The sequence below is a fragment of the Akebia trifoliata genome, chromosome 3 (assembly GCF_017979445.1).
Source record: "Akebia trifoliata isolate Shusen 1 chromosome 3, ASM1797944v1, whole genome shotgun sequence".
In the NCBI taxonomy this organism is placed as follows: domain Eukaryota; kingdom Viridiplantae; phylum Streptophyta; class Magnoliopsida; order Ranunculales; family Lardizabalaceae; genus Akebia; species Akebia trifoliata.
The window spans coordinates 3692518-3716349 of NC_141377.1; the positions used below are offsets into that span (position 1 = coordinate 3692518).

The 23832-nt window shown below is 34.1% G+C and overlaps 1 protein-coding gene across 1 annotated transcript; it reads right to left on the minus strand.

The window, feature by feature from the left end:
- Window positions 1-11245: 11245 nt before the first annotated feature.
- On the minus strand, window positions 11246-20184 carry LOC147405588 (anthranilate phosphoribosyltransferase, chloroplastic-like). The gene is made up of 11 exons (XM_086433380.1): window positions 19808-20184; window positions 19120-19372; window positions 18883-19026; window positions 18628-18789; window positions 18422-18505; window positions 16886-17074; window positions 15636-15726; window positions 15457-15516; window positions 13646-13764; window positions 11909-12043; window positions 11246-11455 (listed from the first exon to the last, which is right to left on the minus strand). The coding sequence occupies exons 2-11, from the start codon at window positions 19315-19317 to the stop codon at window positions 11420-11422; spliced, it is 1218 nt and encodes a 405-aa protein (XP_086289506.1). The 5' UTR covers window positions 19318-19372; window positions 19808-20184; the 3' UTR covers window positions 11246-11419.
- Window positions 20185-23832: the final 3648 nt, after the last annotated feature.

Sequence of the window (23832 nt, forward strand, 5' to 3'; positions counted from 1 at the left end):
ACCCATTCTTACATTCTAAAATGCGCCGTGTATGTGGGCCCTATTCGATATATTTTTTATTTTGTTAACTCTACCACTATTTATATATTAAAAAAATGTGATGTGGAAAACTAGAATCTCAAATCCCAAAATAAAACAAACAAACCCTAAACCCTAATTCTTCTAGCACGTGCCCCTATAAAATCTTTTGGCTTTTATTTCTCCAAAAATAAACTTTCACCTATGTAATATTATTTCTTTAACATCGACCACTTCACAAGTAATGTGGCCCACCTCGTCTCTGTCAATTAAAAATGAATAAAAAAAAGGAAAAATTATTTAAAAGACACTTATAGAGGGATTTCTTTCTAAATAATCCCTAAATTTTTTACGTAAACTTTTCTTTTCTAAACGATCCCTCATTATTAGTGAACTTACCATTTTTTTTTTATTTACGGTCAAGGTTCACCGCTTTTTATTTAATTGTCACCATTATTTACTGTTGAGTTCACCACTTTTTATTTATTGTCGAATTCAACGATTTATTTATTTATTTATTGTCGAGTTCACCACTTTTTCAACACTGGTGAACTTGACACTAGTAAAATCCACTCATTTTTAATTTTTGAGTTTTTTCTGATTAAAAAACATGGAAAGATCAACTAAAAATTTGAGATAACGACTTGTTTACATTATTTCAATCCAAATGAATCATTCTTGATCAATTTTCATCCAAAAATTAAGAAAAAAAATCTTAGTTTTTTTACATATATCTTCAAAATATTTGTAAAATTCTTGAAAATGACTTCTTCTTTCTTAAATCATTTTCAATGGAATGGAATCTCTTAAACTCGATTAAGATGTTAAAATTTCATTTTTTTTAAGATGACAACAATAAGTTCAAACAGTTAGGACATTCAATCGTGAAAAATGTGGGAGATAAAGTCCAGGGACTATTAAAAAAAGAAAAATTTGCTAAATGAATTATTAAGAGACCATCCAAAACTTAAGGACTATTTAAAAAGAAATCCATCACAAGAGCCTTTAAGTAATTTTCCCATATAAAAAAAATAACAGAAGAGGAAATTACCAAAACAGCTATTTTTTACAAAAAATGCTGATTTGAATATATTATGTTTTTTTATGAAAAATGTTATCCGAAGTACTTAGTTGATACAATTTGATTGACCCACCTTTATGCTCTTGAATTTCATGCAGGCTACAAAAGGGTAAATAGGTAAAAGGTAAATGTGACTATACAATGAATAATTGTTTCAATAAAATTAAATAATAATGAAATTGGATGTATGACCATTTTGGTAAATATAACATAGGTGATCAATTCAATAATTTTTACAAAAAATATTCTACCATTTTCGTAAAACTCTCAAAATGATCTAAAAATGCAATGGGGATGAATTATTATATAACTTTAAAATTCATATTAAAAATAATGTTTAAATATATTTACGAAAAATGTGGCCAATTTTTGACAAAATTATGATTTTGGCTCACTATTCATTTTAATTACAAAACGTGAACGGTAACGATATCGGAGGTTTTAAAATGACAATTTCACAAGTATCAAATGCATCTCTCTCAGGTTTCATTACTTTTAGTGAGATCGTCACTATACAAACCGGTGAGTTTGTCACTTTAAATATGCAATTTCGCACGTTCACATTTTGGTAAGTAAAATGAACACTTAGCCAAATCGTAATTTCGTGAAATTCAACTCACAAAATGATAATTTACCCTAAAGTTTAAATATGGCAATTGGAATGTGTCAGACCAAATGATTTAGTGTATATTAAGATTTATGTTCAAACGTATTGATAACTTAATTGAAACCAACAGCACTTGGAACAAATATATTTTACCAGAAAAACAATCATTTTCCGTAATAATGATTATTTTTGTATTACCCCATTCCCTCGAAAGAAAATGATTTTTCACCTTCTAATTATTGGCCTACTTACCTATCAAACTAAAAAATCCAAATTAAATAATTTCATTTCTCATTTTCAGAGACTTAAAAAACGACATTGGCCGCAAATAAATTTAAAAAAAAATCATTTTCTTAGGATCATTTCGTCGTAAATGTTTCTTTCTGGAAAAACACTCTCTCTCTCTCTCTCTCTCTCTCTCTCAATAATACACAAAATAGTTTTCTTGTAAATGAATTTAAGAAGATAAGGTATTATACAATATGGTGTTTCAATTCTCTTATCTTATTTTCAAAGGTATGTATCGTCTTGATATACTCAAAACTTGGAACACCACATCGAAGGATATTTTTGTCGCTTTGGGAGAAATGAATACTGTCTATTTTATAATTCCTTATATATTACTCAAGATTCCCATTAACATTTTCAAAATATATAAAAATTTAATAATCAACATTAGATCCTTATTATTTGATCGAGAGTCGAAATCATCAAACCCTCCAAACCCAAACAATGGGTATTTTGGTCGTTTTCGAAAACATTTCCAAGACACTATTATACAATTTGAAAACTTAAATAGTGTGCATTACAACTAAAATAAATACTCCACCACCCCTTATAGTGATCTCAAGGATCCACGTGGACAACATGCAATTTGTGATACTTTCCCAATGGATGACTCCTCCTTGGGGATGTAAAATTGAACTTGTACCCGCAACCCAAATCCAAATCGACCTGAAACCCAAACCGAACTTGACTATAGTCTTGAATGGAAATATAACTCAAAACCCGATATAAATCCCAATCCAAACGTTCTTATTAGTTATAGAGAGACACTTTCCTTACTAAGATAGTGAGGGAAAAAGCCTTATTAAATCTCATCCGCCGTCAAAAAGACCTTGAGATGCATAAAACAAGACCTCATGATTTATTACGAATCTTGATGATTTATTTACAAATCTCAAGGTTTTTTCTATGGTGGATGAGACTTGGTAAAGCCTTTTCTCTTCACTATCTTAGTAGGGTTAGTTGGGGGAGGAGATGGGGAAAAAGATAATTTTTTTAAACTTTGACAATTGTAGGGAGAGGTTGTTGGGTGTATGATCATGGTTTAAAATGTCTGAATGTATTGATCAATAAATATATATATATATATCGGTAACGACTAATACCAATACGAAACATTGAATGTTTAGCAAATTTATCGAGTATGTATCAGAAGTATCGATCAGTATTGTATCAATTTTTTCGTTAACCGAAACATTTAATTGATATGATATTTTAAATCTTAGGTTATACGATCAAAGAAATGATAATTTAGAGATGGGGAGGGGATAAATCTAAAACCAAACCTAACAAAGCTCGAACCAAAATAAAATATTCAAAATTTTTGGATTTGGTTCGATTTCCAGTTGGAGACTTAAGTGTTCAGCTCGAACTGAATCCAAACCCAAATATATATTTTTTCGATCTCAATTTTACTTCAACCTAAAAATAAACTAATTTTTTTGGTTCAAGTTCGGTTCCTACAACTCAAATATACACCACTAGTCCTAACCCATCCCTAATGAGATGGCCATAAATCAATTATAAAACCTCCATCATACAATTGAATTTCAAGCCTATGAACCCAAATCTATATGCAGGTACTTCTTGAGATATTAATTCCATCTTACGTCTTATTCCATAAAATAATGATTTTCTGACGCCCTCCTCTAAACCCCCCCCCCCACACACACACATCCCACCTCACCCCACAAAATCGTAGATCATTTGCCTCGGGATATGTAGAACCATAAATCTGTTTCTTTTGTATCTCAAGGCAAATTGTATACAGTTCTGTGATGGGGGGTGTAGGGCGGTGAATGTCACAGGGAGGCATCAGAAAATCAGTATTCTTCCATATATTGTGATTGACAATAATAATTATAACAATCATGAAAATTTCATTTTAATATTAAAGTGTTTTCATATCTTTTATATATAATTTTCATCCATATTATTTTTTACCTTCTCATTGAATCGAGAACTTCAACATGCACCAAATATTACCACACAAATTACTTCATATCATGATTAACATCTGTTGAAGTTGACCAAAATATGAAGGTGTCAGTTTGCTAAGTTGGTTAAACTTGGTGAGTGTTGATACCACAACCTAGGTTCCAAAACTACCTCCATTACTAGTTATTGAGCACTAATCTTGTTTTCCTAGCCAAAAAATAAAAATAAAAGATCAACCCAAATATGTTGAAAAAAAAATTGTTCATAACTTACATTAGGACATAATTGAATGGAGAGTAAGATTCATTCGGTTGAAGCTAAGGGTCGGATTTTTCCCTTGTTTGATTCGGTATGTATCGGTTGTGGGTTGTTTTATTATGCCAATGTAGCAATCAAGTCGGGTTGAGCCTGATGTTTAGGGTCAGGTTTGGACTTGGGAACTAGGCCGGGCAGGTGGATTGACCTGATAACTAGACTATAAAATGTTGGAAAATGTTGAAGTGACATTAAAATTAACATCATTTCACACATTGATGATATGGATGTGTACAAACCATAGATGTTTTTTTATCGAGATACAAGTGAAAAGCAGCTATGGTTATGTGCACACCTCCATCTATGGTTCTTAAAATTTTAAGGTTAGAAAAAGAGTTTTATTTGCAAAAAAAATTTCAAAATATAAATTTTCTCAAGTTATATAAATATAGATTGGCATTCAGAGGCCCTAAAGAGAGTCAAACATTGTGCCAAACATTTTTCAAAACATGGGTTAGAAATTTCGGAATTGGCTGATTTTTTGTGAGGATGATCTCTATGATGAGGAGATCATCCTCTCCAAAAATCAGCCCGTTCTGAAACTTCTAACCCTTTCAAAAGTGGTCTACAAAAATTGGACGGTCCACAATTCTTCAACTTGTAAATTAGAATTACAAGTTTCAGAATGAGCTGATTTTTGGTGAGGATGATTTTTTTCATCATAGAGATCATCCTCACAAAAAATCAGCCCATTCTGAAACTTCTAACCCATGTTTTGTAAAATGTTTGGCTCACTTTAAGGCCTCTGAACGCCACCCATATATATATATATATATATATATATATATATATATATATATATATATATATGGTCCCGTTTAGCACCCAACCATTTATATATATATATGAGTCCCATTTGGCACCCAACCATTTACCCAACATGTTTTGTCTTACATGGGTTAGAAGTTTTGGAATAGGCTGATTTTTTGTGAGGAGATCATCCTCACCAAAAATCAGCCTATTCCAAAACTTCTAACCTAGGTAGGACAAAACATGTTGAACAAATGATTGGGTGCTGAACATTTCCCTACATATATATGGGTGACGTTCGGATGCCCTAAAGTGAGCCAAACATTTTTTAATGTATGGGTTAGAAGTTTTGGAATGAGCTGATTTTTTCTGAAGATGATGTCTATGATGAGGAAATCATTCTCACAAAAAATCAACTCATTCCAAAACTTCTAACCCCATCAAAAGTGATTTACAAAAATCAGATGGTACACGATTCTTCAACTTGTAAACTAGGGTTAGAAGTTTCGGAATGAGTTGATTTTTTGTGAGGATAATCTCTTCATCGTAGAGATGGAATGAGTTGATTTTTTGTGAGGATAATCTCTTCATCGTAGAGATCATCCTCACAAAAAATCAGCCCATTTCGAAACTTCTAACCCTTGTTTTGAAAAATGCTTAGCTCTCTTTAGGGCTTTCGAACGCTCTCTTAATGAGTATGGTGTGTCTCGTGTGATCCTTACATTTAAGGGAAAATTACTTTTTGAAAATTTTCCAAAAACAAATTAAGTCAACAAACACTCCGGTGTCTTTGTAACTAGTTGGACTATCCAGTGTTTTAAACTGCGGCTAAATTGTTGGGGACAGTTCAACGTTTTAATCATTAGAAGGGTATTTTTTATTTTAAAACAATAAAATGTTGGACAGTTCAGTGAGTCACTAAAACGTAGGACCGTGAAGCGATCTAATTATTTTTTGATAATTTTTGAAAAAAATAAATTTCTTTTTTATAAATATTAAAATATTAAATCATCTTTCAGTAATTTTTCCTTTATTTAAAGGAGTTAAGTCCATGCGTAAAGGATAATATTAACATTGTAGCCGTAAAAGAAGACAATAGAATCATTGAAAATGAGGGCCTTTGGAAAAAGGTTTTCTTTTTTGATGAGTATATAAGCTGCACTTGAACCCACTACTATTAAATTTTCAAAGTTTACCTTTGAAAAAGGTCAGTTATCCATTAAATTTTGGGGAGTGATACTGTACTACCGGGAGCACTGAAAGCAAAAGATTACACTAAGGTCATTCGTTCGATTAATACAATCACATCATGTTGAGAGTTTTGGGATGGGACCCATCAACCAAGTTCATTCATTAATGAACATAAAGTATTGATTGCCAATCAATACCATGTGATCTAAGAGTTGTTTTTACTAAACAATAGTCCTAGCTTATGTTACCTGGTTCACCACTCCAGAATGAACCCCGTTCGTAGGGATAGGTAGAGATAATTTGTTTCTTGATTCATTTATATATATATATATATATATATATATATATATAATTCAAGTATATAAGTTATAAGTACGATTGTAATGTTAAAAAATTCTAAATTAAATAAAAATAAAATAATTCAAATTTAAAATATGAATAATTAAAAAAAAAAAAAATTGGTTTGGTTCACCGAGCCAATTAGAAAATTATTTGATTCGTTGAACCCAACCAAAATTTGATGGGTTCATAGTTTGCTTGATTTTACGAACCCTACTACAAACTGGTTTGTGGTTCAGACTAGTAGCAATAAATTGGGTAACATAAGTCGAGCTTCTACTTACTTCATTACAACACGATACTTCTTGAACACGGTTATCAAACAACAATCAACAACATCTCTCGACTCTTGCCGAACCTTCTAATAATACCTCAGCGTTATCTCACTTTGGGCGTAAACTCTTCTAACCAAACCAATACATGCCCAATCCTCGGGAATGCCATGCGTTAGAAGTATTTTAGTTAGATGCAACTCTAGCGAAAGTGTTTCTGAATAAGTGATTGTTTGGTAAGAATACTTATGAAGTGTTTTTTAGTAAAATAACTTTTTTGCTTTGAATATTTTAATAATTATATTATATTAAAATATTTGATCTTGTTTATCATTGAATTATAATCAACCTAAAAACTCATAATTCTAATTTCCGAAGATTCACGTAAATGTCAAAAGTAGAAAGTTGATCCGGACAACACTTATTTTCATCTTCTGCGTTTGGTTGCAAGCTAGAAACAAAGTCGTTATCAAATCATAATTTTGATCCCAAAAGCATTTTAGATCTAAAATCACGCGAAGAAATTTCTCGAAACATGTATTTTTGATGGATTGTGTTCATAATAGAGTCATTGTACATGATCATAATTTTGTCGTAGGGTTGATTGGAAAAGTGTGATTGTTGATGTAAAATATTTGAAGTCATGCTCCACAACAAAACAATTAAAATTTCAAATTTCACCTAAAAGTAGAGTCAAAAGGTTGCAGGCTTTTCAAAGGACGATTTGCTTTATATGAAGTGCCCTTTTCAAGAATCCAATTGGGCCCACACTAAATCACATGGGAAGTGGGATCCACTTGTCCATTTAAAGGGCCCACTATATCACGAGCTTCTACAACATTATTGGATGCAGTGAAGATGGCCCAAGAACTATTAATAAACGTGTATGATTGAATGCTTTCTAGTAGCTTCATTATCAAGGACTGCTAAGTCCATGGGCCCATCTAAGGTAGTGTTTGGGATAGCATTTGGAAATCACTTCTCACACTCAAAAGCACTTTTTCAAGTAAAATTATAGTTAGATAATAACGCAACTTCTTGTTTTATATTAGATGTTAAGAGTCTATTTAAAAAGAAAATAATTTTAGAAAAAAGTAATTTTTAGAAAGTAGAAAGTAATTTTCTTTAATATTTTAAAATGAATTCAAACCGACTTTATAACATTTTAACTTTCAAAAGTTAAAAAAGTTATTATTTTGTGTGTATCCAAACAGGTTCTAAAACTGAAAATAAACAAATGCGAGAAATTGTCTGGACCAACTTTATGGTTCTACAATTTGCGAACATTGGATGAAAATTAAAGTGAAGGGTTTGTTTGGACGATAATACCCCTATTTTGGGGGTACTATAATAATAAATTCTATATGACGTGGAAAATTGCTTATATTCCTTTTCACTGGCATTTCTGAAAAAGATCATACCTTTACCAACCAATCATTGCAGCTTCATCTGGAAAAACGTTGCTTCCGACAAAAGCACTTCTATTTGAATCACTTCTATAAGAATAGCAATTGCATAAATATTGGTAATCACGTTCAAAAACTATATTTTTAAAGGCTTCTTGATAGAGTTTTAGAACGCTTGTCAAAGCAAGAAAAAATCCATTTTGAGAGAGAGAGACATGCTATTGGTACCCCAACGTTTACTTATTACACCCCCGATAAAAAATAAAAGTTGGGTGTCAATAAAAATTTTATTTTATTTTATTATTATTTATTTTTTTTGAGGAGGTGAGTAGGCTAGGATTTTATAAGAGCCTTATCATAATTGTAAATAACTATTGAAATTGTTTGAACGGTGTTATAATGTGAGGAGTGTGTTATAGGATTTCTAGTCGACTCACTCTCTCTCTCTCTCACACACACTCACTCAGTTGAGTCAAAATTAGAGGGAGTTGCTCCCAAACAAAGAGGGTATAAAAGATTAATTCAAAGAGAATAATGTTGTAGTGACCTCAGACTAGAACCTCACATCACACATTTTGATGTGAAAGTATATGGAATTACAAATACTTTCATCGAAATACGAGTGAAAAACATTCATGATTCCTACCCACTTTCATATTAAGAAGTGTCAAATGAAGTTCCAACTTGAGGTCACTCTAGCACGAGTCATTGGAAGACTACCTATGTTGCTCATGTTGTTAGCTTGATGAGTCAAAATTTATGTAAGCTTCTAGAAGCTGTTGAAATAACCTTGACATAACTAAAGACTTTTGAGAGGAAAGATTTGTCGTTTATTAATCATGGTTATCTTTAAAAAAAAAAAAAAAAAACATTTTGAAGGGGAGAGTCTATTTGCACACATCAAAATACTCTATATACCCACTTACACATCACACAATTTTTTCTGTACCCAATCGGATCTTAATATAATAAGATAGGTAGAAATTTGATCACTTTTGATATAGAATTCTATACAAGACTCTATAAGTTGAAGCGGTAGAAATTTATTTATAGGAATGTTAAAAAGTAAAAAATTCTGAATGCACACACCCATTAATGAACTACCGAATGAAATAAAAGTTATTCTCGACTTAAGCCCTAAAACGATTAAAAACCCCAAAGCTTCCCATCTCTCTCAACATCCTCAACAACCTAAAACTTTCTATTCTCTTCAAATTTGTGTCTTTGTCATTATCATAGTTGCATTACCTCACAATGCAAGTTAAATTATAGTTTTCCTCTAAGTTAAATCTAATCATTTTTTTTTTTTTTTTGAAATCTTTGGATTTATTATAATGTTCCAAATTACTTGAATAAGGTGTCTAAATGGTGAATTCAACGTGCGTATTGAATTTTCATTAGATTTCATTGCTCTAAATGATTTATTCATCGTTTTCAATCTGTTTAGTGGTCTAGTGTCGAACCATATATAAAACTTCCGATAGGCACCTATCGAGTGGTTATTAAAATTTTCAGTATGAGACTACCGACTATATGTGAACACGCTCAGTAATATCATACTGATTGATATATATAAAAAAAAAATTGTGTACGGATCATGTTAGACAAACTGCTTCCAATCGGAGATGTCGTTAACAAGCACGCTTTGAACCAGAAGCTTTGGGTGTAGCCAATGATGCCGGACCCTATATAAATATTGAGGAAGAACTGAAAACACCCACAGTTTTTCCCGATGGGCCGAAAGACCATTCCATTCTAAAAAGTTTTGGAACTCATGTTGCAATGGACATATGGAAGGGATAGGTATAATTTTTAAGTAATTAATAATTTTTTTTAATTTTATCAAAATATAATATAATATTTATTACGTAGGAACAAGATATACTAAGATATGTGCAACACACCATGAAGCTAACTAGTTGGGATTTACGACAGGAGTCGAAATGTGTTGTACTTAAGGTTGAACATTCAAGAATCAAGATTATAAGATATCGAAAAGTGCTCATACAAATACACCAAAAAAGTGTATATTTTTGCGTTCGTTGAGAAATAGCAACATGAGACTAATACCCTTCACCTCCCCATTGGAGAGCTTACCATCACAATCGATATGTTCAAAATCTTTTATGGTTCCCGGTGCTTGGTAAAATTGTCATGACTCCTATGCCAACAGTGATGGATACTGCAAGTTTGATTGTCAACACATTAGGTTTGAATAGAAATAATGTGTTTGAAGAGCTAGGATCAACTACTTAGTTCGAATGGAATACTTATGTTCAAAGTTGAGAAAAACATCAAAGGAAGCTACAATAGAAGAAAAAAAAAAAAGAATGTGTCATTAGGGGGTATCTACTAACGACAATACAATGAAAGGGTGGGAGCTACAATATTGACCTTTGGATTCAAGAACACTTTCTTCAATAATGACTTCATGAAGAAGCCGAAGTGAAAGTTATTTTCAAATTCTAAGTTCTAATTTTAGCCTTCAAAGAAATCAGATCTAGTTAAAATTCAAGTACGTAGAGTTTGTTATACTTTTTCAATGGACTTGAAGAAGTACAAAGAGGGCTCATGATTTTACGTTTTTTTCCTCTCGAATGTCTGTTTTTTTTTTAAATGAACATCTCGGCTGTCTCGTTTATCAAACAAAATCATGTTAAAAGTATCACATTGATCAGCTGTCTCGTTCACCAACATTAAATATTATCACATGATTTAGTGATCTCAATCTCGGGCGAGTCATCTCAATCTCCGACAAGATTTAAAACCATGGACCACAGGGGCAGAAATCAGAATTCCAAGAATTATGAAAATGAAGGACAAAAAAGTCTTACATTTTTTTTGTTACACACATTTGCTTTCCCTCTCCACCAAGTATGTCTGAGCCATTTCAGCTTCTGATCCAGCTTTGACTTCTTACATTTGTGTATCTGAAAGTATGTCATTTATCAAACATTGATAGTTATAAGTCAAGGTGTTCTCAAGGCATATCCCTTAATTTACTCTGACAATGGAAAGTATTGAATGTGAAAAGGTACTAACATGTCTTCAAACTCATTTTGAATTTATTTTATAATAAATAACTAACTCATTAACTTTATAACTACTTTTCTTTTACAAGTCATTAATTCAAACAATTTGGGAAATGTTTTTATTGGTGAAAACATCAATAATGGGATTCAATTTTGCAGCGATGCAAAGTCGTCATCCTTGAAATTCAGACGATTCCAACTGTAGCTTCATCCTTCACCTTCTGCGATGGTCAGAGAAGAAAATGATATTAGAGCGAAGACATAAATAATTGGAATTTGAGGTCATAAAAGCGGACATAAATAAATGGTCTAAAGAACTGGTTTTTAGGTGTCGATCATAGTTTGGACCAACCAATTTCGGTTTGAACTGCCCAAGACAATCCCTCCTAATTACATTCCAAATTAATGTTGGCCTGATTTGATTTAGACCTAGAAATAAACTAGTTTTCCCCCATTAAAAATGGACTGATAGATGCTTACATACAAAATAGCACTTTTATATCAAATAACATAAATTTAAATTCTTATATATCTGAGATCAGTCGAGATATGAGAGTTCTAGTTTTATGGGAATTTGCTTGGACCGATCTATCCCCATTATGACTCGGTAGAGTCAAATTGGATTTGGCTGAGTAGCAATCATGGTTCATAATTCATAATCATATTTGACTTACATTGGAGATACTGATCCAAGACTCCAGTGTCTTGAGAGCTTTCCCTGATAAATGTGTTTCGCGAGCCAGGGCTACACCTTCAGCTAGACTGCTTGCAATCCCACTTACTAAGAGAGCTGCTGCGGCGTTTAGGATCTGATTGATTTCGTTCAATAAATAAATAAATAAAAAATCTTTCAGAGTATGAAATTACTAGGGAATCAAAGTTATCAAACACCCACGTTACATATTATCCTCCTATACGTAAGTGTCTTACACGAAGAAGAAGAAGATGTTTGTGCTACTTTAACCAAAATTTGTTCAAGCAACAATTATTCTCTTGAAAGAGAAACACTCAAGCACAGAAAGAAACTAATTCTAGGATATAACCAACCAAGTTACTCAGACAGCTAAAAAGGTATCATACCACTGTTCAACTTCTCAATTTTAGTGTAAATGAATACATGGTTTTCAAGATGAGTTGCGATAACCTGACTCAAAAAAAGCCACTTGAAATTCACTCCCTGACGTGGCATGTGCACAGAACCATAGATCTTTTTCATCAAGATACACAAGGAAAGAGATCTATGGTTCCGTACACACTTCCACGTCAACGAGTGAATTTCGAGTGGCTTTTTTCGAGTCAGTTTATCATTAATCTTTCAAGATGTATTAGACAACATTACATAAATCGTTGGACTTTGCTGATTCATGGAAATGACTCATGTAAAAAACCCATGATCCTGACCATGTAAACATGAAATCCAATGATCGAGAGTTGTGTAACCCAATAATGCATATCTTGAGGATATTTATCCCAAAGATGAATCCTGACCATTGGATTTCGTGTTTGCATGGTAGGATCATGCGTTTTTACATGAGTCATTTTCCATGTCACCAGAACCTGACCCTTACATAAAACTTGATTGCATTGTAGAAAAAAGCTCAATTTGAATCAAGACCTGGGCCACCCTCAAATGGTGACCTTTTCACTTAAAAACCCAAATAAACTCGAGGAAATTCCTTTGACAGAAGAACTCAAGCCAATACTTGGAAAATTTCGAGAGAAGTACTATATCAAGGCCTTTGCAAGCTCCAAAACCTAAACGATTACTTAAATACACTTTTGATTGAATATGGTTTTGGGTTCTCTTCTAGTTTCTAATGTGTCAACCTTGATTTCTCTTATTTCCTGAACTTTAATAAATAATCACCTAAGAAAATGAAAAGGAGGAGAGGGTTGTGTTAGATTCCAAACATGGATTTGATCATCTAACAAAGTGAAAGAAAATTTACTTCTTTGTATGTTTATAGTGTATCAAAGGACATGTACAGAATTGAATGGAGGAACCCCAATCTTTGGCTTAAGGTTTCCATAATGAAGACGACATGATTATTTATACGGGGAAGGAAAGAACATAATTGATGAAGCAAGCCCCAAGGTTCAATAACTAGGTCATACCACATTCTACTTCCATCTGTAGAAATAACCACATAGGTGATTGATAGAAAATAATTAATGAAAAAGTCGGGGATCCAGTAATACAACTAATGGTTCAAATAACTCATCTACTTAACTAAGGTCTTTTGTGGTTCCCAGTTCACAAAATTTTAGAGTTACAAAATCGGAAACATTTTTTTTTGTTGCTAGGCAAGTGTGCTTTTGTGGGCAATAAATTAGTGGGTGATTGAACCCATCAACACTCAGAGAAGAAATATAGTATCTTAAAATCTACATTAATGAAAGAAGAGACTTACAAATGCATCTGCTATGGATCCTCTCTCACCAGATAGCACACACCTTAGTGCATCTGCATTGAACTCTGGACCTCCACCTCGCAAGCTTTCTAGAGTACATCGAGGAATACCAAAATCCACTAACAAAGCACATCATGTACTGGGTTAATTGAATTTTACAATATTAAAAAGAAATTCAAATTTTTAGATAATATTAAGTACCAGACCTACACTCAATTTGACATCGATTTACATACCCTCTGGAGCCCACATGGATATCAGTCAAGGGGTTATGTTCGGTGAGTACATCCATCATGAGATCATCCTTCCAAAATTCATCCAATTCTGACACAACAAGCCCTATGGCTGTGGTATACAAGTTGAAGCTTATAGACCAACATTGATGAACCAACACACTTAAACAGCCTAATCTGAGTTGAATTTGATCATTGTTTCATCATGGACTTGGACCCAATGTTTTCCACCTGACTCTATGGACCAATTTATGAAGCTGTGATAAAAATGGCTCAAATTTAAACCCTAAGAATCAACAATCAAGCCTAATCTCAGGGTGTAGGTTCATCAAAGGGTGGACCAAAAAGTTATGTGGACATTGGACCCAAAGGTGTGACATGGCACCAAACCACATCAAGGTAGAGAAGCTTCCATATATTGCTGACACATTATATATGGGTTAGGATAATCTTACACAACTTTGTTTACAAGTTTTCTTTACATCAATCTGTGGGTTCCAACAGAGATGAGTCGAGGGAGACAATGTCTTCACCATGGAGATCATCCAAGTAAAAAATCAGGTCATTCTAGAAAAATCTAACTGCAAGGAAAACATACTCAGAGTGAACAGTGAATGGATGGCCCATAATGTTTTAGAACTGTCAGCCACTTTTGGTAGGGTTAGAAGTCTAAATGTTTTTGGCAATAAGCACCAGTCCATATGTTGGTCATGTCAACTCTTTCTTCATGGCACACCCCTTGGTGAACCAGTAGCCAAGAATTAGCTTGACTAGTGTAGGAGTTGGTCCCAAGTACCAGTCCATGTTGCTCATGTCAAATGTTGTTGCATGGCACATTCTTCAGGCCAATTAAATCAATTAATATTTTTCCCAACCTTGGAGCACATAGCCCAAGCAATGGCATGTAACAGGCAACTCCGGCCCATTTGATTTGAGCCATTTTGGGCTTGGACCCATGTATTGAAATTCAGATTGTTCATAAAGCCCATGATAAAAAATAATAACAAATAATAATAAATAAATAAAAATCTAAGCCAATCAGGGGAAGAGCAAGGATTTTGCTCATGTGGGGGCAACCAAGTGTAGAAAAAAATTTGTGGGGACAAGTAAGAGTGAAAAAAATAGTTGTGGGGGCAACTAAGAGAGGAAAAAAAATTGTGGGGGCAATAGTGACAGATTTCTTTATCCGCCGCTAAAACCTGTCACAATAGCACATTAATCCATAGAATTTGAAAACTCTTGTGGGGGCAAGTGCCCCCACTCTAAATCCACCCCTGAAGCCAATGGCCACAAATCGTATGGGCATACTAATCATATGAAAATTAACCCAAATTGACAAAGTAATTGAGTGGTCCAGAGTTTCAGGTTCAAGTCATCTTTTCATTAAAGGTATGCCAGAATTGACTTATTTTTTGAGGATGGTGCCCATGGTATGGCCAACTCACTGTGCAGTTGGGTTGTCCAACAATATCTCTATGTGGGCCCAGCCGCTGTAGGTGGAAAAATTGGGTGTAGATCAGATCAATTCTTTAAAATAGCTGAAAATTGGAAAAGTGGGTGTGACAAGAAGATCGTTACATGGATCAAATGGGAACTTCTCAATCTTTTCTGGAGTAACGTCAAGGACCAGTCCAGGCCCTGTCAAAACCGGTAAAAATCATTGATCTTTAAGTAAGATGAATTACCAAAGATGAGAAGTCGAGACAGAAAAAGATTAGAGAGTGACCACAATCAAAATATTAAACAAGGGATCTCACCAAGGGGGCTCATTTCATCCAAACCCTCTGAATGAACAACTAATGCTCTTTTCATGCCAAACCTTTGCAGTGCTTTAGCCATTTTGACAACCTGTCCAAGAATGAAGAAGAATTTTCTTAACAAAGCATCAAGTCAGTTTTAAACTAGTAAAAGGCAAAATTCAGCCAAAGACTTATATTATTCCCTCCAAGCATACAAGAATGAAATAAATAAAATAAATTAAGCTCATAAGTGAAATGCTAGGTAGAGAGCACTTTATAGTTTAAACATCACATGAGTACTGAAGATCGATCTTTGTCAATATAATCCAAGTGACACACTCAAGAATAAGCGACACAGAACAATTAAGTCCTGGTAAGGTCTAGAAAATTGACTGTACAGCTCACTTTACATCATCATCATAATCATCAAAGTCTTATCCCAAAGATTTTGGGGCCAAAATAAAAGTTGCATGTTCTAGCAGTAGAATATCAAGATTGTTTGAGTAACAGAACATCCAACTGCATAAGAAGTAACTCACCATCCAATTACATACAGACATATTCATATGGACCTTGAAACAATTTTCTGTTTGCAATTAATCTACCATAGTACACTTATGGATACTCTTTAAAGAAAGTGGCAAAGTTTTGCATGAGGGCCAGGTTTTTTTTGCTAGGCAGGCAACGGCTTAGTGATTATCACCTATCAATGAAAGTGGGTTCAACGGGATTTGAACTTAGGTCATGGGATCAACTCACCTTCCATGAGGGCTAGACCTCATGAAAGTTTATCAAGAGCATATTTTAGAAAAGAGTAGTTCTAAACTACTTCCTTCGCCACTGTACTCAACATTGCCCTGATGTGGCAGTGGGCAGAGAACCATAGATTTTTCCTTGAGATACAATTAAAAAAATATGGTTCTCTTGCCACGACCACTTCAGCACAGTGTTGAGCGCAGTTTCAAAGGAAGTCAGGTCAGCATTTTCCTTTAGAAAATGTAAAATTATCTCATCTGATCAAAAGGTTTTAGCTCTGGGGAATACTGTTTCCTTATACTTGTGCTATTTCAACTCACATACTAGATGTGCACTTTTCTAAGCTGCTGTTCACCCTAAATAAGAACAACATAAATGATAGGACCCAAAAGTGACCATCTTCAAAACATAAGCAAAATCCTTCAACAAATTGCACAAAATAGAAACTTTAACTAATATTGTCAAAAGAGGGTAAACCTAATCTTGCTACAATCCATAATGTAGGAACTTACAATATCTTCCTTGTACACGCCAACGACTGCAAATGGTACTCGACCAGGATTCAGCATTGGACCCAAGATATTGAATACAGTCTTCACTTTAAGTTTTTTCCTCACAGGACCAACGATTTTCATTGCCGGATGGTATCTTGGTGCCATCATAAAACCAATGCCTGCTTCCTCTACACATTTCTTTACTCCCTAATTCGGAGAAAAAAGAAAAATTAATCACCACTGACCTGCAGAAGATTTACTACAAACAAAAGAACAGTGGTTTAGGTGCAGCAAGTCCTATAATTAATATCATGCAATTTGGGAAAACTGAATGCCAGGAATTCTCAAACGGAACTCCATACCCAGACTCTATGCAACCCACAGTGCAGTTATAAAATTAATAGACACGCATAAAGCTTAAGAGAGGGACATGTTTGTAGCACCCATTCCAGGCTGTCCATGACTCCCTGCAACGTAGGTTTTGACGGTGCACCTATATATAGATTGGGTTTTAGGTGATATAAAGCATGCATTTGTTTTCCACTGCTAGGTTTTAATACTTTTGTAGGTGCTCCATTATGCAAAACATTTGCAGAGAACATTAAAGAATCAGCCCGACCCTTGTATAAAAATAGGTACCACAACAAGAAAGCCCATTTGGAGGATCGCCACAAGGATGAATAATGGAGAAACAAATTAAAAAATCAATACTGAAAAAGATGATGCCAAAATTGCCGATTTCAGAGTTACAAGTGGTTGTAGAACAATGGAACCTCAGAAATGAGGAGTATCTTTTTGGAGTATCTTACACGAGCCAAAGAAGAGAGTAAAGATTTCAACAAGTTGTCGGGAATTTTTGCAACTTACATCAGGAAGTTGTACAAATTTTCTTTTCATATGATGATGAAGATTTTTTTTTTTTTTCCTGATCTGATTTCCAGATCAATTTTTCTGTTTCTTTCGAATAGTCTTGCTCACAAATGATATTGTATGCATCGTTTACAACATCACCTAGCAAAGTGGACAGAGGACTGTTTAAATGAATTTCCCCTTAGTATTTCACCATGACCACTACATTGATGTGGTGAATGCATAGGGATCTTTTATTTTCTTTTAACTTTTTTCTCTCAAGACAAGTGAATTAATGGGAAGGGAGACGATGGATTTGAACCCAGTTCTCTGGTATCAAGAAACTTAGACTTTGCAGATACAAGTTGTCCATTCATGAGCTGGTTGTGCACACTGTTTTCTAACCCCTTTTGCAGGTTCTACATTCCTTGAAGGTTTTGGAATCATTGTAAGAAAGATTAAAAGCATCCAAGGAATTCTATATTATTATTTCTATTCCATTCTGTCTCAGATTCACAAACCAAACATGTATGTCTTAAAGCCTTGTGAATCTATTATTGTTGTTTTGATTTAATCGGTCAAACGTTTGAGAGCCAAAGATCTTCATTAATTGGGTGTCTTACCCAACACAACATTCAAATAATTAAAAATAAATAAATAAATAAATTGGTTCACCATTTAACAATCTAATTATGCTGCACTAACCTCAGGCTCCAAGTCAATAGCTACTCCCAATGCTTCTAATACATCGGCACTTCCACAAGCAGAAGAACTCGAACGGTTCCCTTGCTGCAAGGACGACACAGTGTCATTCATCGTATTTTTTTTTCTTTATTCTCTAGTCCCAATTAATTGGAAATCATACCAAAACAATTTCTAGCATTACTCATCGTGTGAAGGGGACTTCTCACCTTAGCAACTTTTGCACCAGCAGCTGCAGCAACAATCGAAGCACCTGTTGAGATGTTAACAGTGTTCGCACCATCGCCACCTGTCCCAACAATGTCAACTACATCACCCACTCCTTCAACCTTCTTACAGCATTTGATCATTGCCCTTGCTAATCCTACAATCTGCAAATCAAAAAATGTTAATTAATATCTACAATCTAAAGAACCCAATGTGCTTTCTTTTATCTTTGAAGAATTATTGAAATTTTCAAGTACTTCTTCAAAGGTCTCTCCTTTGGCTCTCAAGAGAACAAGAAAAGCACTGATCAAGGCTTCATTAGCTTCATTCAGTAAAAAATCAAGAGACGCTTCAGCCTCCTCTTCGGATAAATCCACCCGACTTATCAAAGACTCGATTAACTGTACAAACCAGAAAAGATCATAAAAGACAATCATTAATTAATAATTCCAACCAAAACAATAGCAAAATCAAATAATCTACCACTTCACAACCTCATTAAAGGAAGCAATCGAAGAAGTTGAACCCTCTCGAGCCCTGGACAAAACATTCACCCTAGCGTTTTGGATTTCTCTCTTTGTATGAGTAAATGAAGAAGCAAAGAAGCACTTTTGGATCTGAGATTGCATCTGTAAAGGTCTGCAAATGCAGGGAGAAGTAGAAATAGGAGCAGAACATCCGAACACCGCCATCACTGCCTTGTTTAAATTTGACAAAGATTTTTCGACTAAATCCACTCTAATTAATCTTTAAGATCATCAACAACCAAAAACACGATTAAGCATTAGTGATTTCAGCTTCACCAGGCAGATATACTACAGAACTCGAGAATAACACTGCTAATGTACAAGATTTTATAAAATTAGGCTATCCAGATAACAACAAAAAATAAATAAATAAAAATTAATCCACCACATATTTGGTCTTCAAAAACATCGAAAACTGGACCAAAAAAATTCCGCCTTTCCAGTTAGTTCTCCTATTTTTTTCATCCAAATCTTCAAACAATCCAATAAAACAATATCTCCTTATCCTTCATTTCCGTCTCAGATCAAAACCAGTAAAGAAACCAAACCTATTTTACAATTCAGAGTCAAAAACGAAAATCTAACGGGATTGTATATCGTTTTTCTCGGAATTTCCAAATAAGAACGAAGATGTAAGCGATTTCCAAGTTCCAACCTAAATTTTTAAACTTGTAATGGATAAATTAACGAAAATAACTGGTAAATGAGCTTTTCAACGCGATTTCGTGAGAACAAAACGAGAAAATCAAAATGCCGCCATGGAAATACAGTTTTGAAGCTCTTCTAATCGATTCGTCTCTCGCTTTCTAGGGTTCTATCCTCTCTTCGATAAAATAGGATTTCTTAGAAGGAGAATTAGAGCGCTAAAACAAAGAGAGAAAAAGAAGTAGTTAAAGTTGAAGGTTGAGAATGGAGGGGATTGGAAAATGCTGGAATGACACAAACGGAGACACCAAAGTGAAAAAAATGATGTGGTGGCGTGCACATAACTGTAGATGCTTTTATTATCGTATCTCGCGGAAAAGAATCTACATTAATGTGCACGAGACCACGAGTTCTTGTCACCCTTGTGTCACCCCAGCACGATTCGGATTGAATTTTTCGGAGAAAAAAATTGAAAAACAGAGGCGTTTCGGTTCGACGTAGCGATGACAAAGAGACAAAAGTCCAAAGTCAGTGGCTTTACAGCATTATTATTAGTGAAAATGTCGATTATGACCTTTCTCTTTCAAGAAAAATGACGAGATACCTAACTTGCAAGACCAATTCCTCTTGTACTTGTTTTCTTCCCTTTTTTTTATTAAACATTGGTGGTGATAAGTGATAACGTGACTGACTTGCTTTAGAATCGGATGACATGGTATGAACACAGAATTGTAGATGTTTTTCCTGGGGAGCACAACATCAATCCCCATAAAAAAAATGTGCACTTGTGTATTATTAGTAAAAATATCTATGGTTCGGTGTCCGTGCCACGTCAGACGAGTATTGACCGAGTGAATACGTTCTAGTTCGAAAATCAGCATTCTTTATTTTATTTTCCGATTTCCATGGTTTTTACCTTTTCCGAGCCGGTTTGTGCGGATCGGTGGATCCACTAGTGATTGTGTGGATGACTTTAAATTTAAAATTATCTAAAAAAACGTGAAAGTTTTGTTAAATGTTTTACGATTGAGTAATGATTTCCTGACTCCCGTGGCATACTCAAAACACTCTCCCGACGTTGTATGGGTTGGCATCATAGATTTTGTGCATCGGGATACACATCTTCACGTGCTTCATAGATTTTGTGGTTATTTGTATCCAGAGGCATAAAATATATGATTCTAATACATACAAGGTCGAGGAGTCAGAATATCACGACTCTCTACAATTATCTCAGGAACTAAGTTACCCACCATTTAATCTAGTAACTCTCACTTATTATTTTGCACCTTGTCAAAATCCCTATTATTTTCCTATTACTTTTTGGAGTCACCACTCAAAAATCTCTCTCTCTCTCTCTCTCTCTCTCTCTCTCTCTCTCTCTCTCTCTCTCTTACATTCTTCTTCCTCGCATCTACGAGGATTTCACGAGACAAGAAGCAGTACCCTTAGAATTTGTAAGTAGGTTAGCAAGGACTACGAAAACAACATTAATTTCTAGTCTAAGGATTAGGAAATCATGGTAACAACAAAAACAACCAAATGGAACTTCATTAAGTAATTTAGTATCCAAATTGTCACAAGAGATTTAGTAGGATCCTATCGAATCTACATGAATAGGTTCGGTGAGTTCCTACAAATGTTTCGATTGGTAGGTTTCTACCAAATCCTTTTAGGTAGATTTGTCGGCTTCTTCCATATTAATGAAAACTTACAATATATAGAACAAAAATTATTTGATTCTTTAAGTGGACGCAAATAATGCAAATAGTGGGTGCAAGCCAACGCCTCTTATTTTAGTCATGAAATAAATTGAGAAAATAATTATAAATTTTAAAAATATAGATAAAAAATTATTTTGATTAGACAATGTCAAAATTAATTTTAATCTACTAATTGTTTTTCAAAAAACAAGAAAAAACTAACCATGCTTGTTTCATATGGGACGAATGGCTGGACCTCACTAGTCCAACTTGACTCGACTTTGAATAAATTAAATCGGGAACATCCAGGTATAAAACAATGCCTAGCTATGTTATTATATTAGTTAAAAATATTTTGATTGACGTTCAAAAATTTTTATGACACCCGATCACAAAATTAAATAAGATATCAAAAATATAGATAGAGCTTATCTTTTATTTAACAATTATGCATTTTATAGACACCCCAAAATTGCACAATACCCGAATCCAAAATCCAAGCCTGAAATTCAAATTTGAACCTAATTAAGAGTCCAACCCAATTTTGAATTCAAATTCAAAGTCAATAACCATTCTCCTTCTAATCTTCTTCAGTTAATAATCATTCACATATTCTTTCTCTTAATCTAGTCATGATTAGGATTATGTTAACAAGATAAAATCCAGATTTTGGACATTTCGATGTACAAAATCTTTATTTTAGATTATTTTTGTCAAAAATTGAGAATGATTTGAATTGCTAGTATATAAGGATTTAACTAGTTTTATGTTATATGGAGTTAGTTAATCAGATCGGTTCAAGTTCATTTGCGTCGGATTTGATTTTTGCAATATTTGTCGCTCAATATAATTGCAGCCATCTTCATAAGATATGAATTTTGCTTAAATTTATTTGGTAACTGTGGAGATCATTTTTGTGATTAATCTCGAGATTTAATTTTTAACAAGATCATTCACCAATAAATCATAGAAATCATGAAAAAATAATGAAAAAGAGAAATAACACAAAAAGATTTTTTACATGGTTTGGTAAACGTGCCTACATCCACGAACTCAGTGAGTCATTTCACTATAGATCTCATATTTACCTAACCTCTTTTCCCATTTTCCATCTTTCCTCTCTCCTTTACAATGGTCCCTCTATCTTTTTAAATAAAAATCCTAATTAGAGTTTTTAACCATAATCAAGTTACAATTGATCACATTGCCCCTTATCCAAATTAACAATTACATAACAAGGGGAAGAATCCTCTTAAATTATGAATATTCTCTAATAAGATAAAACTCTCTTTAAATGATGTCACATGTCCATATCGAGATACGTGTTGATGGTGCGAATGGACGATCCAGATGGAAGACAATTTTATCCATCCACATAGCCCCCTCTCGAAAGTGGAGATCAATGTATTGAGTTCCGCCTTCGAGAAATACTTCTGACCTGAGTGAAATCCATCCCTGATTTTTGAATTAGTATGATTCTTGATCCCCCGAGCTTATTTTTTGCAAACTTGATATTCAACTCGACTAATTTCTCATAATAAGTAAATGTTTCAATAATAAAATTGACCGCAAGCTGGTCTTGATTTCATAATGAGTCAAAACTTTGGCAAATGATAAAATAATCGATCGAAATCTCAGATCGGGCTTAGATCCTAGAATGATTAAAGACTTTGATAAATAAGAAAAGATCGACCAAAATCCCAGATCGGGCTTGGATCCAAGAAGGATCCAAGATTTAGATAATAGAATAACCAACCGAAGTCTCAGATCGGGCTTGGATCCCAAAATGATCCAAGATTTAGATAATAGAATAATCGACCGAAGTCCCAGATTGGGCTTGGATCCCAAAATGATCAAAGACTTTGATAATCAATAGAATAACCAACCAACCGTATTGGATTCCGCATCATTCACCTCATTGAGTGACGCTCGAGTCTGGGAGGAACCGACCTTATTCGAATTTCATGTCATTCACCTCATAGAGTGACACTTGGGTCCATTAGGGAACCAACCTTATTAAAGTTTCGTGTCACTCACCTCATAGAATGACACACAGATCTACCGAAGGAACCGACTTTATTAGAATTTCGTGTCACTGACCTCATAAAGTGACACACGGGTCCACAGAGGGAACCGACCTTATTAGAGTTTGGTGCCACTCACCTCATAAAGTGACACACGGATCCGTTAGAAAATTAACCTTATTAGAGTTTCATGTCATTTACCTCATAGAGTGGCAAATGGGTCCACAGAGGGAACCGACTTTATTAGGATTTCGTGCCACTCACCTCATAGAGTGACACTTGGGTCCACCGAGGAACATACCTTATCG

Bases quoted from the DNA above. Each gene is read 5' to 3' on its own strand.
- LOC147405588 (XM_086433380.1), bottom strand. From the start codon at position 19,317: ATGGCGGTGTTCGGATGTTCTGCTCCTATTTCTACTTCTCCCTGCATT. The intron at 18,506-18,627 runs GTGAGAAGTCCC...TCGTCCTTGCAG, and splicing joins CTGGTGCAAAAGTTGCTAAG to CAAGGGAACCGTTCGAGTTC. The intron at 13,765-15,456 runs GTAACGATCTTC...GTGCTTTGTTAG, and splicing joins GAAGTTCCCATTTGATCCAT to TGGATTTTGGTATTCCTCGA.